Source organism: Takifugu rubripes, unplaced genomic scaffold, assembly GCF_901000725.2.
Source record: "Takifugu rubripes unplaced genomic scaffold, fTakRub1.2, whole genome shotgun sequence".
Classification (NCBI taxonomy): Eukaryota; Metazoa; Chordata; class Actinopteri; order Tetraodontiformes; family Tetraodontidae; genus Takifugu; species Takifugu rubripes.
The window spans coordinates 285,184-299,604 of record NW_021821632.1 but is presented as its reverse complement, the minus strand read 5'-3'; the positions used below and the strand labels follow the sequence as shown (position 1 = coordinate 299,604).

General features: G+C 46.6%; 1 protein-coding gene and 1 long non-coding RNA gene across 2 annotated transcripts; one reads left to right on the top strand and one right to left on the bottom strand.

The window, feature by feature from the left end:
- Positions 1-9,354: 9,354 nt before the first annotated feature.
- On the bottom strand, positions 9,355-13,705 carry LOC115248306 (C-C chemokine receptor type 3-like). The gene is made up of 3 exons (XM_029831947.1): positions 13,579-13,705; positions 13,305-13,489; positions 9,355-11,040 (listed from the first exon to the last, which is right to left on the bottom strand). The coding sequence occupies exons 1-3, from the start codon at positions 13,657-13,659 to the stop codon at positions 10,194-10,196; spliced, it is 1,113 nt and encodes a 370-aa protein (XP_029687807.1). The 5' UTR covers positions 13,660-13,705; the 3' UTR covers positions 9,355-10,193.
- LOC115248327 (uncharacterized) lies at positions 10,248-11,506 on the top strand. The gene is made up of 3 exons (XR_003887232.1): positions 10,248-10,358; positions 10,440-10,610; positions 10,688-11,506. It is a non-coding gene; the product is annotated as an uncharacterized lncRNA (long non-coding RNA).
- Positions 13,706-14,421: the final 716 nt, after the last annotated feature.

Sequence of the window (14,421 nt, the reverse complement as noted above, 5' to 3'; positions counted from 1 at the left end):
GAGATATCTTTACTTTTGAGTTAATCCGACCAATAACGTGGCAGCAACAAATCAATGGACGGGGATCCACAGAGATCCATGTCGGGGGGGCAGGACAGGAGACGTCAACAATGTAGGAGACGTCCTCAGGCAGAGACGCCCGCCGCTGGAATCTATTATTCGTAGTAAATGTGAAGTATTTTCGCGTTATCATTTTATTATTTAGGAGTGAACCTATTTTATGGGTCTGTGTGTCGGTGCCTTGAGACACTGCTGTCCAACCTTCTGATTTATTGGATATATTTGAAGTGGTGGCTGTGGGAGGACAGCAGAGCTCATTTGTTAAACCTCTGAATAGCAACGAAAATAAGAACACACCGGAATTCTGTTGCCTCAGAAGCTTCCGTCCCACACATCCATCACAGAATGCTGTCCGTGTCCTTTAGAGACACATCTGGGCTTCTGTCGAGCACATATTTTAATCATGCGTCTGTATATTTAGAGTTGCTGCTGTCGGTGTAATTTAGTGGAAGGTAGAACTGTGAGGGGAGCGTGGCAGCTCGGGAGCGCGGTGCCGGGTGATGGATAGTTAATATTAAAAAGCTCAGGACTCTCAAACTCTAATCCTCCCGCTGAGGGATGCGCGTGTTGGCAGGGAAAGAAAATCAGGTTTAGGAGAAGAAAAGAGTAACTTGTGCTTACACATGTGATTCCACATGCACATGAATCAATACTCATAAGCTGAGGGTCCCCTAATGTCTAGTCCTCCATCAGATGGACGCAGACTGGCTGATATTGTGATGTTTGCTGAAGGGAAGGACCCGCGTGGCTCAGAATCGCTGATACAACCTTCAGGTCCTCTGGAGCCTCCGTGGAATTGACTTTCAGCAGATTCTCATAGGACCCACATCAACTTACCCCAGACTCACTGTGGAGCTCCTCAAGCTGCTGCTGGAGCATTTCTGCCTTGTGTCAAGGAGAATCATCCTGTTGACAGAATCCACAGACATCGGAAAATACTTGTTGGGGTCCAGGGTTCTGGGTTGTGTTTCTGGTTCCTCCTGCAGGGGGCGTGCTGGACTAGTGAACCTGCAGAACCTGACTCCTGTGTTGGCTCCACGCTGGAGTTCTCTGTGTGCCCTGGAGGATTGAACGAGTGCTTCCTTGTGCTCCAGGAGGACCAACTGGTGCCAGTTGGATTTGTTTTGTTAAATAAAGACTAGTTTTGGGGCTTTTTATCACTGTGCTTTGCCTGCTTTTGGGTCCTGTAAAAACCCAACCTTAACAGTACTGTTCCCAAGAAAGGGAGAACACGGTCTTTAGTCCGCTAACCTACCTGAGCACCAAGTCAAGAGAACATTGTTGCTAATAGCATGCTACTAGTATGCTAACACTCCAAAGCAGGATTTTGAGCTCACAATAGCAACAGTGGGGGGAGTCACCAAGACCTCAGAGCTGCTCTAGATACAGTTGAACATCACATTCTCTTTCTAAGGACGGAAACATTCTGCCTTAAACTGGTTCAGATCTTAACTATCAGACCGGTCTCAGTTTGTGCACCCAGACTAAACCAATCAGCTCCTGAAACTCCGCCTCAAAGACATCACGACTTGGATAACACGAATTTTCCTACAGCTAAACTCAGATAAACTGAAGGTGTCTCGCTGGGACCCAAACACCTGAAGAACATGTTCTCTACTGATGTAGCCTTGCTGGGAGACATTAACCGGTCCTCCAGTACCAGGGTGAGGAACCTCAGTGTGGATGCCCATGTTCAGCACCTTTTAAAGCTCTGCCTCTTATCACCTGGGCAACATCACTAAAGTCCAGAACCTTCTGTCCCGGAGTGATGTAACTGTTCCAGAATGCTCAGGTGCCGTCTAGAACCAGGGACAGATACCAGGAACAGAGACCACATTAGTCCAGGACAGGCTGCTCTACATGGCTCCCCGTATAATCTAAAGTAGAGGTGAAAATCCTCCTCCTCACATACGAGGCTGTTCATGGTCTTGGTTCCTCTTATTCAGATGAACCATCCAACCAGAGCGCTACGCTTGGCTTCCTCCACCCGTATTCATCTCATGAATGCACATGTCACTGCTGGAGCATGTCTTGTTTTCCTCCAGTCCTGCAGACTCCTGATATGGTCCATCAAGGTCTGAGCTCCATTTGAGAACATCTGCAGATGCACCTGGGCCGGTGGACAGACTCTATCTGTAAGTAGAAGGAACAGATATATTAGTGGTGTTGATCTTGTCTGTACACGTGGCAGCTTCTGCACATGTGTCGGCTCCAGTGATCCCTCAGCTGTGGTAAATGAGCTGGTTCTTCTGTCAGAACCAGCAGTGGTTTCTGTAGCAACAGTAGTTCTGTGTTGGATGGGGCCACGCAGACCAGCCTTTCTGTTTCCAACAGGGGCCAAATTAGCCAAATATATCCCAGGGGCCACAGTGAAGAGATGATCCACATCTTCCAGTCTTGTTGAAGTCTGTCTCTTCCTCATTATTCAGAAAGTTCAAACAATCAAGCTAGAACCTTTTTCAGTTTGAATGAGGCCATCAATTTGGGTCAAACAGACAGCCTGAAGTCAGGAGCCCCCCACACATTTATCACTGGCAAACCAGCACACAATCAGTTCAACTTCACTACACAATTACTCTCAACAATAATGATGAGGCTTTTCTGCTAGACTGGTAGATCTTTTAATGGGAAAGTCTCTTTACTGGCATATCCAGGCTGAGCGCTGACTGCGAATGTCACATCGATTCTCTGTGGACTCATTAAACTTCTCAAGATGTCTGTGCTAACCTGTAATACGTGTCTGACAGGATCCCTGACTGTCGGCGCTTGTGCTGTTGTTGCTCGGTGTCGATCAGAAGCTCAACAGCGTGTTCGCGTGCATGTTTAATATCCTCATTGTTGCGGCTCTGACGCCTCCACCTGAACAACAGTTGGTGGATTACAAATGGAGCTGCACTTCTGACTGGCTCCATCAACAGTAAGCTGATCGCAACCTCCTCGAGGGTCTTAACACAATGTGCCTGTCTCATGAGTGATTTCCAGGCTGGAGGTGCAGCAAAGCCCTGGCAGCTTCCACCCCACCAGTGAGGAAGCCTCTCTGAGCCCAGAACATGACCTCCTGCTGGGGCGGAGTACATGGATCCTCTTCTTACTGCGCTCTGCTCTGGAAGCCACTTATTTCCATTAGGATTTAAGCGACTGTGTCATCAGCTCCTTGGGTTCCTGCCGCATCGCTTGTTATAATGAAAGGAACATTTATCATCTAATATTTGATAAAAATGCATCCCAGCCTCAAAATGTCATTGTACGTTCTGTATTATGTCAACAAATTCTTCTGCTTTGTAGCTTCCTCTTTGCTCTGTAGGCAGTCATCAAGAGAATAGCGTATTATTTAAAAAATAGAATCCTCAGATTCCAAATTTCCCCTCAGCTGCAACAAGCCCCGTTAGACAGTAATATCAGGAGTCATGGATGACTCCCCACAGCTCCAGATGATTAAGGGGGGGTGTTTGACACTTTTAAGCTCTTATTTTATGCATCATAACAGCAGAAATGCAAGACACAATATACATGTTGAGTAATACCCGTCTATATTAATGTATGAAATAATGATGTTCTGCATAACGTCCAACATGCACTGCTCCTCGTCATGCTGAGCGTCGGTACCAAGCATCGACGCCCCCTATGGTGGCCTGCCAGGGTCTACACCATATATCCCGGCAGTAATCAGCAGTCACCCTGATGTGCCCCTCCCTCCTTAGCCTCCATCTGTATCTCCACTATTACACACAGACAAAACAAAGGATTTGAACAAAGGGACGAACGCCCACAGAGGCCAGGGGCGTCAGCAGCGGCCTCATGTTGCTGTTAATTTAACTGTCTGCCTGCGTTTGCAGTGACACAGCTGTCCTCCCCGAGCTGCGTGTCTAAGCTATCGCATTCAAACCAACACCAGCTACCAGCGCAGGAGCAAACGGGGCTGCGACTGTAAAGCCGCTAAACAGCTGGGCCTCCCTTTCCTGGATAGTGGAGGCAGCCCCCAGTGCGGTCTGTGAATGGTATTTTTACCACAGTTGGTTTCTAGCATTAGAAACGCTTCCTGGATGTGTTCGTCAAAGAGGTAATAACCATTTCACTGCACGGCTGCCTGTCAGGCAGGACCAGTGGCTTCTGTTCTCCTGTGAACACCCCAATGACTTTTCATGACAGCCTGCAGCAGCAAATGGTAACTTGCCAAATTGTACATTTTAGGTCAGTTGTCATAGCAACACAGTGTTCTTTTAAGCTAAAAGACTGCTTGCCAAGACTGTGTTTGCAGGATAAATTCATAGGCTAATAATTACAGTCTCAAATGAGACGTGAGTCATTACTGACATCGATCAATGAAGCAGGAAACCCGAGAGAAGGAAAGCGGAGGTTTGGGAACAAGTGCAGCGATCAGCGAGACGATGTTCACAGACGAAGCAAAACTGTGGAGTCAGCACGGGGGGGGGGGTGACCCTAACCCTAACCCTAACCCTAACACACTTTAGTTCAGGCCTGCTCTGGTCTGTTCAGGACAGGGGGACAGGTCCCGTCGTCCCACCAAAAGCCTGCGTGCTTTGATAAAGATTTAGGAAGTCGGGTTCCTGTTGTTCAGTCTTTGGGCCGATGGCATGCTGTTCGATGCTACGTCGTTTGCTCCTCTTCATTCATCGTGTTTAGCTCCACCGTCAACGTCTCGCCTCCAGTCTCCGCCTTTCTGAATGTTGTCTTGACAACGTTTAATTGTACAATTCTCAAACGCTAAATGCACCTTTGGAGGAACCGGCTCGTCTCACCTCAGCAGCTTTATTGATGTGCAACCAGCAGACACTGATCTCACCTTGACTTTCTCTCAGGGAACTCAGTCCCCATCTAAAGCTGCGCATCAAGGATCCTGCCACATATTGTGACCTCCACCCATATACAGGAAGCTGTAATACAAGGTTACATAACAGAGTCACTGAGATTATGATCAAAGCCCCATGGCCTTGATCTTTTGGAGCGTCCCTGTGGAACATCACCAACATTTAATGAGCTCTTCTTTGGCCCATTATCAATATTTCCTGAGAATTTCATTCAAATCTCATGAACCTCTTTAGTTAACAGTCACAGAACCACCTTGGTGGAGCTAAAACCCAACACGCCTCTGGTGAAGCATGGCTCTCCAAAAGCAGACGGTTTTGCAGTTATCGATAATTGAGTGAGCACATGAGGATAGAAGGAGAATTTTGTAAAGATGATCTATTATAAAGTGCTGGGGCTCCAGGGAATCTGCTAAAGATTAACACGTGTCTACTGAAGCAGCAACAGTAATATCGGGGTGAGGTGGTTTCCCTGTTGTTTCACATTCATGAAGCATCACTGGAGATGATCACGGCTTCAGTAAGGCTTGGACAGTGTCTCTCTAAAGGTCAGAACCTCCACTTTCAAATGGATTTGTAGAAAAATCAGTTTCAACAAAGCAGCTTTTCTGCTGCGTGTCTGAGCTCTATGATCCAACATCCATGTGTCAAATACGAGGCCTCTGGGATCAACACTTTAACTCATTTGGTGACACCGAGGCCACCTCCACAAGGCCCAGCTACCACAGATGTGTGCTCCATCACTTCATTTCTGCCAACATTATGAGCAGAGTTTGCACAAAGAAAGATTTATGGTGGAACTGAGCAGTAATAAACCAGCAGCACGGTGAGATAGAAGAGAAAGGACGTCACGTCAGGCCTTTTGTTCATCAGAGATGGACGATTCACCTCTGCTTCAGGAGACGTTATCAAGCCATTCAGAGCAGAAAGATGAACACTTCTGGTGTTAGTGCAGGAGACACCTGGTGCAGCAGCAGGTTACGTCCCTCCCAGACGGAGTTTGAGCACATCTGTGCATGTTCGGAGACATCGAGACGGGTTAGCATCTCAGGGGAGGACGTGTCGTTTCCCAAACAGCTGACTGTGTTACGCAAGAGTTGAAAAGACAAAACGCTGTTCTGGTTCAGCCCAAAGAGACGAACCTGAGCTGAGAACAACGTGGTTAACTCGGTGATCCCTAACCTCAGAAATCCAAAACCCAATTCCAAATTTGGAGAGTGTGAATCAAAACCCAAATGCAGTATTTTGTGATGGCATGAGGTGAATGAAGCCACCGAGTGAATCCGGTGGAACGGGTCCAGAACAGTGGTTCTGAAGGTACAGCCTTCAGAACCAGCAGTCGTTCAGCGCATGGCGCCATCATCTCCAGGCCATAGTATATTCAGAAGACGCAGAGACTCTGGGGAATCAGGGTGAAGATGTGGAGCAGGAGGAAACGTCCACGGCACCAACGAGGAGGCTTCCTTATTGAAACGGGCTGGGCGGGAATTCCGGCCCTGCTGGGATGAACAACCGTTGGGTTTTAATCAGTTCTGACTCTGAGTTGCGTCTGAAATACAGGGGCCCCTGTGGACGGAGACGTCTGGATCATGTGATCATCTTTTTTAAAGAGGACACTATCAACCAGCGTGTCCTGGAGCAACGTTGATGCCATATTTCTGCCTGTTGCCAACCAATCAAGGCTCCTTCAGAGTCTGTAGGAAACAGAAATGAAACTCAGGAGAAGACAGCCCGCTTCCACCTCATGGATATCTACTTCACACACACACACACACACACACACACACACACACATAAATACTGCAGACCCTAAAGCCATGTTATAAGTCAAGATGGAGAGAGGGTGCATGTAGCTCTAATCCGGCAATTAATTCTTCTCCAACTGGGGGCCCCCAGAGAGCTCTCTGACACTTCTATTAAAAGGCAAAAATGAGACCCAGCATGAAGGTGAAGTGGGAGATATCTCCTTTATTCTCCACATCCCCACTGAGAGCAAAGTTTTACAGTGTTTTTGCCAAATAGTTGATTTTTCAATTCCTCCTTTCCCCAACTGCTGGGACGAGCCAGCAGCTGCTTTTGTTCGCAGCAGCCTTTTGCTCACGCAGGCCAACTTTAGAGCGACATTTGAGCTTTATTGCATGCAGGTAATGTCAGCCTTCTTATTGAATCGGCACAGCTGCTTTCACATCAGGAACTACATGCAATCAAATTTTATTTTGCAGTTTGTGGCAGAGCGGGTTCATATAATATCACCAACTGGTGACTTCATTCAGTTAAATGCACATAAATAGGAATTGATTTCTCTCCAGACAATAACAATTTTTGATTAAAAAGGCTTCATTTGTGTCTATGTGAGGGGATAACACAATTTGTTTAAAACTCAATAATAATAATATCATGAAAAGGGGAAAAGTTTGAATACTGCTGCCCCCAGAGCACAGCAGCACCTCCAAAATGTTACCAGTCAAAAGAAAAAATGTGCTACTCTGATCATTATGCTCCTATAAATAGACCCTCTGATCAATGACCAGAGTCTGGGGTTGAAATCAGTCATTTAGTTGGTTTTGAATTAAACTGTCTATTGTATTACTTGTGTCTGTATTATTGTCCTTCAATCTAAAAGGAATCACTGCCTCTCTGCCTGACCCCCCCCCCCCCCCCCCCCCCCCCACACACACACACACACCGCACTAACTCTAGATCTGGCTTTATGCCACTGAAATGGCAGTTTTTCAGGCTGTTTCATTCTATGTTGGGCAGAAACAATTGTGGATCAATGAGAACTGATGAAAGGTCGGCGTGATTTTCTGGGATGGAAATAAAAGTCTGAGTGTGTGTGATCAGAATGCTCTTAACTTGACCTCAGTGAAAAAGTGTAACTACCCCCATCACACCCGTCCAACGTCATCAGTGCTTGTCCCCAGGTTTAGTCTGAACTATAACGTTAGCAGCTTGTGAGCTGAGCTGCTCTCACGCAGCTACACAACACAACACAAACCAAATGAAAACATCCCATCCGGACTTCCAACACCTCATGATTTAATGAATCATTTCTTCTCCAAACTCCAAATCCAATAAAAGAACTGACATTGTTAATAGAGTGATTTGCAAATCCCTCCCAACCTACAGGATCCACTTTAATCCACTCCAAAAACTGTAGTTGATGTTCCAGCGGATCATTTGTAAATAATCCCTCATTTGCCTTTAAAGGGTGGTTTCATCTGCAGGAGGGGGTTATTTATGTCCATCGGTTGGTAGTTTATAGAACTGAAGCAGTCAGACACCATCTGGTTGGATGCCGACACCTCCAAAGGCAGCGAGCTGCTGGGGGACGGCGTGCACGTTGAGTCCATCATTGATCGTATCGGTCACCTCATCACCGAGCAGCCTGTTGTTTATGCATGCAGGTCAGCTGACCCACACAGGCGTTCAAGACGTCACCGCGCGGCTTCATGTTGAGTGATTACCTGAAGAGGCTCACCAGACAAGACGTTATAGCAGGTGATCGTCCGGGGCAACACGGAACCTCTCATCTGGCTCAGCCAAGAGCAGGTCTTATTTGTTAAAAACTAAGTGTGAGTCAGTTGTTTAGTGCTTCATTTCTCAGTCTTGTGTCATTTTCCTCAACCAGCCTTGAAGGCGGCCAAACACACCTGCACCTTTTATTCATTCATTTCTGTTCTATTTTGCTTTGCATTGAGGTTTGACCTTCACTCAAGGTGATTCGAGCCAGAAACAAACTCCCAAAGGAAAAGAGCCAAATAAAAGGTCCTTCACTGTTGGACGTTTGATGAAAGTTCTTTATTCCACAGCAGCAAACATGAGGATACAATGAGAGTTCAGCTCATCACGGCCCTAAGATACCATCCACACGTCCCTCATCATCATCATCATCATCATCCTTCTCATCTTCATCATTCTCTTCTTCATCAGCAGTAGCATCATCACCACCAGCATCCTTCTCATCTTCATCATCCTCTTCTTCATCAGCAGTAGCATCATCACCACCATCATCCTTCTCATCTTCATCATCCTCTTCTTCATCAGCAGTAGCATCATCATCACCACCATCATCCTTCTCATCTTCATCATCCTCTTCTTCATCAGCAGTAGCATCATCACCACCAGCATCATCCTCTTCATCATTATCATCATCACCACCAACATCTCATCATCATCCTTGTCATTATCACCACCAAAATCATCACCACCATCTTTTTTTATCATCCTCATCATCATCACCACCAACATCTCATCATCATCCTTGTCATTATCACCACCAAAATCATCACCACCATCTTTTTTTATCATCCTCATCATCATCACCACCAACATCTCATCATCATCCTTGTCATTATCACCACCAAAATCATCACCACCATCTTTTTTTATCATCCTCATCATCATCACCACCAACATCTCATCATCATCCTTGTCATTATCACCACCAAAATCATCATCACCACCATCACCACCATCATCATGACCACCATCATCATCTTTTTTATCATCCTCTTCATCATCACCATCCTCTTCATGCTCATCAGCAGCATTATTATAATCATCATCCTCTTCATCATCACCATCTTCATCGGCGTCTGGGTCAACAGTCCTCTCAGCTGGCTCTAATTGAAACGTCCCTCAGAGCTTCTGCTTCCGAACCCTGGTGCGTTGGTGTTGCTGGCAGGTTGAAGGTGCAGAGGGGCGACAGCTGCTTGGAGTTGCTGTAATGAGGCGCAGCTGCAGCCAGGTCCATGATTGTGGTGGCTCGTCCACTGCTGCCAGATGGTTAAACACCTGTATGCTGGGAGCAGGCTTTCTCTCTGCTTGTTCTTGGATTACCTGCACATTACTTGCAACTGTTTTACCTGCGGAGAGCTGTGATTATTTGTTTTTTTTGGGGGGGACTAATGGAATAAAATGTTTTTTATCTTTTTCCAGGCAGACATATTTCCCCCTCGTCATCTCTTCATGCTTAAAGACCAGAGATTATTTTGTTTCTTTGGCAATAAACACCTGTTAACCCAGGCTGGGTTTACTGGCACCAGACTCAACCCTGGACACTAAAATAGCAAACGTACAGCTAGCTAAAGATAAAACTCAGAATGAACTAGAATGAATGAATCTGTGTCATTAACAAAACAAATTGAATATTTTCCAGGTGGTGTAATTTGCTGTGGGTTCCGCTGCCCACTGAAGGTGGGCTGTTCTGTGAGCAGCTTGATGCACAACCTGCGGGAGCTGTTTGATCGATGTGAAGGTGAACCAGGGGTTTCTGGACCATCAATAACAGCAGGCATTTGCTTCCTACAGGTCATTCCGCGTTGTTCTGGTAGACCCATTAGTTCCACTGTGACTCACAGAAACATGCTTCTCCAGTGCCGGGAACCGTTTTACCAACATCTGTCTAAAGTAGTTCTGGAACTTCCGTCCAACAAATGTGTAAAGGATTGGGCTGATGCAGAAATAAAGGTGGGCGAGATTCCGAGTGATCTGAAGGACATAACCCCGTTTTTGTGATTCCTCACAGATGTCTGTGTCATCCAAGAGCAGAACAATATTAAAGGGAGTCCAGCACAAGAAAAACAAGACCACAATGAAAAATATCAACCTGACGATCTTGAACTTGGTGGCCAGCATGGAGGATATGACGGTGATGGCAATCCTAACGTAGCAGTAGATGATGATGGCCAGAGGAACGAGCAAGAAAAGAAAAAGCTGCATGTAAAACCCAGCTGCCTTCAGCTGCGAATGGTAAGGTGAGCTGAGAGGATATTCATCACAGTACATTCTTTTTTCAGCAGAATGGAAGAATGAGGTGTGAAGCATCATCTTGTTGACACATGCCAGAACGCTGACCAGCCACACCACCACGCAGGAGATGACGGCATATCTCAGGTTCCTCATCCGTGAGACACTCAAAGAGTAGACGACTGCAAGGTGCCGGTCGAAGGTGAGGAGGGTCAGGAAGAGGACGGAGCTGTAGATGCCCAGGTAGTACATCCCTCCAACAATCCTGCACATGACGTCACCAAAGATCCAGTTGGAGAGCTGCATGTAGACGGCCATGAAGGGAAGGCTGCTCATGAAGATCATGGAGGACAAGACCAGGTTCAGCAGCAGGATGTTGGTCACCGTGGTCATCTTCTCAAACCTGGAGACAACAGATGTTTCGCCCATCATTCTAGTTCAGACTGTAAAAATGTGTTTTGGTTGGTTGGTTTCTCATTGGTTTGCTCACGTTAACCTGAGAAGGAGCTTCTGCTCTGAAAACAAACACCTGTCACAGGTGAAATTGAGCAGAGAGCCTAAGGTGGTTTCGGACCTTCAGCTAAACATGCAAACAGAACATTGTGTCTTTTTTTTTTTTTTTTATTTCCTTCAGCCACTTAGCTCAATCTCTTAATTAAATGTGACGCTGGATGAGGTAATGATTAGAAAAAATGTCCTTTTCCTGTTGAAACGCGTGTGAGAACATGTCAGAAGGTTTTCCTCCTTTTTAATGTGGATGAAAACAAAACTTGTATTTAAAGGCGGCTTGTGTGCATACACCCTCAAACTGAGCCTCTGCTGAAACACCTTTTCATATATGGGCTGTCTGTCAGGTCAGGTTAGCTCCAGTTCAGTTCGTCTTTAGTTATCAGCGTCTGTTAGAATCCCAGAGCCGGACCCCCAACAAGCAACAGTGGCAGGAAGAAACCTTGAGCAGGACCAGGCTCATGTGGGGGACCCTCCAGTTGGGTTGTATCGCCTCTTCACAGCTGTCCAGAGGCCACCTCACAGATGATCGCGCTTCAGGTCCAGGGTCTCTGAAGCGGGTCGTTCCAGAACCAGGACCTTCTTTTGCTTTTGTTCAGGTCATTGTTGACAGAAGAAACTTCTTTTTATCTCCATTCTTTTTTTCTGATTTGTAAGAATCACACATATTTACCTGAACAGGAATTTCATTGACCGGAACCCTGTTTCCCATCTGACCGTAACCAAATATTAGTTTATCTTTAGAGAAACCCAGAAGCATGAACAGTTGGTCCTGATTGTCATATTATGTCCTGTAAGGTGAACATGGGGTCACTGCAGCCATTTTGACTCATTCTGTGCTTTATCAGCCGTCTCCTGTCTTTGTGACACCCCCAGGAAGTGTTTGTCTTCTTCGATACACTGCAGGCCGCCTTCGTCCCCGAAATACAATGTTTTCCTTTTAAACCCGTCCTCATGACAGAGTGGACACTTGTCCAAAATGGCATCCCAGCAGGACAATTTCAGAAAATAGGAGTGACCCCTTTTGGAAGCTCAGACTCACACCTTTGAGTGTGTAGTGAGCCATGAGGCCATTTGCAGCCCAGCCTTTAAAGCTTGTGTTGAGGTTACTAAGCATGAAGTCTGGGTCCTGAGCAAACGTCTGAGGAGCCCAGATGTGCACACTTCTGCAGGAGGTGCTAACCAATCCACCACACAATTTAAATGTGCGTTTCCGACTGTAGGAATCACGGTTGAATGACTAGAAGCTGCTCCGCTGCCCTAACATTTCCCATCAGGTCACACTGCTGCGGTGTAATAACCCCTCCGACCGGGCCGGAGCCAATCGGCTGCGGGGGCGAGTTGGCAGCGGCCTGCATGACTGCGATGTAGGACAAGGAACCTCTAAGCCAAAGTCAACGAGAGTCATTATCCTATTCTGAAGAACACCAACCTGATTCTTCACAGTTTCAACCTCTTTTCAGGGAACAGAGTGAGTGTTTTGCAAAATTAGGAACTATTTAGTGGTGAAAACAGTCACATCAACATAGGAAGGTCTGCAGACTTGTGCAACCACATTACGTAGTTGTCGAGGTGGCTGGTTCAACTCCCTCCATGTGACCTTGACCTTGGATGCTGGTCTTGGTGGCCAAGTGGCCTGAGGACCACTGCTGATGGACTGTAAATATAATGACTGTAGTACTACGTTCCTCCCTTCAGACTGTACTTCACTCTCTCTACGGAACTACGGAAGTTTCAGGCGTCCAATCTCATGTTAACCTTATTTCTTAGGCCATCTCATTACTTGCTGGCCTAATTGGGGCTCCCATGTGGCCGTGGCGTTGCCTCTCTTCAGGATTTAGCTGTGGGAGCAGTTGCAGAACACACGGCGGAACATCAGGCTGCAAGCTGCGTTTCAAAGATCCCACCGATCTGACATCCTCTGCATGTAAGTTTTCATCTTGGGGTGACTCACGTACGAGCAGTTCAGCAAGCGCTTGTTCTCATTCAGCCCCCTGAACACTTCACAGTCAGTGGCCTTAACCTCCGAGCACTCTCTCTCTCTCTCTCTCTCACACACACACACACACACACTCACACACACACACTCGCATGTATCTGTAAGTGAGGACAACAATTCCACGGTTGCATTAGTGAATCAGTGTTGCTGCCCACACTCACCGATGGAGGACGACCAAAACCAGCCAATTTCCACCGAAGCTGAAGAGAAACATGAAGTAGAAGAGGATGGAGAGCCGGGCCCCCAGGAGGTTATCGTCCACCCTGCTACACGGACTTACGGGGGTGGAGTTGTTATAGTCATAGATGTAGTAGTCGTCGATGAATGTTGCATTTTCCATCTTTAGCTGAAAGAGGGAACAAAAATAGAAGCGGAGGCATGGTGGGTAAACTGCTCAACACAGTGGAGTCCAGAGTCTGAAAGGCTGGTATTCACCTGCTCAATAGAAGGACTCAGACGTGCTACGAGGTCCTGGTTCTCTGGCCAAAATGCTTCTGCCTGCTGGGTGATTTTCATGTCAGCGCCGACTGACTCACATCATCATTCAGTTATAAGTCAGCGAAAATGAGGAAGGAGGAACCACAAGAATGTGTGTCAGTATACAAAATACTGGACTCATCTCCTCCCCGGTCTGTAGACATCCACATCACATTCAGGCCTAACTGAGGTGGCCCAAAGGGGCTCTGAAGGTCCTCAGGCTGTTCTGGACCCTGTGGTCTAGGACACAATATCAGCCTAGACCCCTAATGGGTCTAATTATTGGAAACACAACCTTTATTATCCAACGGCAGACATGAGCAGGACTCTGCAGGGGTTTCAGACGGTGTGTGTGGGGGGGTACGTCTGGGCCAGGACTCCGTGAAAAGGCTGCACTCGGTGTTAATGAACGCATTGAATTGTGGTTGCTCGCGTAATTTGCTCATTTTCACACGGTGAAGGGAAGCGGGGAGGTTTTGAATTAAGTGTGAGGACAATTTGAAAGTAATACAATATTGAACAAAAATTGATTCCTTTGATCTCAATGGTTCTCGCTCCCATTTGACTTTCAGATCTCATTTTTGCCTCCAAGGGGCCATTTGTAAGATACACCGATTTTCAATTTAAAATGGGTAAAATGAAACATCCATTAGTGTCGTGGGAGGATAGACCCTTCCAGGCTTCCATATACAAGGAAAAACTCATCATTGTCGTCATCATCATCATCATCGTCATCGTCATCATCATCATCATCATCATCATCATCATTATCCATACTTGCTGTTGTCATTATAGTTGTAT

Coding starts and splice junctions, on each gene's coding strand:
- LOC115248306 (XM_029831947.1), bottom strand. CDS start 13,659: ATGAAAATCACCCAGCAGGCAGAAGCATTTTGGCCAGAGAACCAGGAC. Junction 13,490..13,578: donor TGAGTCCTTCTATTGAGCAG/GTGAATACCAGC, acceptor TCCCTCTTTCAG/CTAAAGATGGAAAATGCAAC. Junction 11,041..13,304: donor GTTTTGGTCGTCCTCCATCG/GTGAGTGTGGGC, acceptor TGTTGTCTCCAG/GTTTGAGAAGATGACCACGG.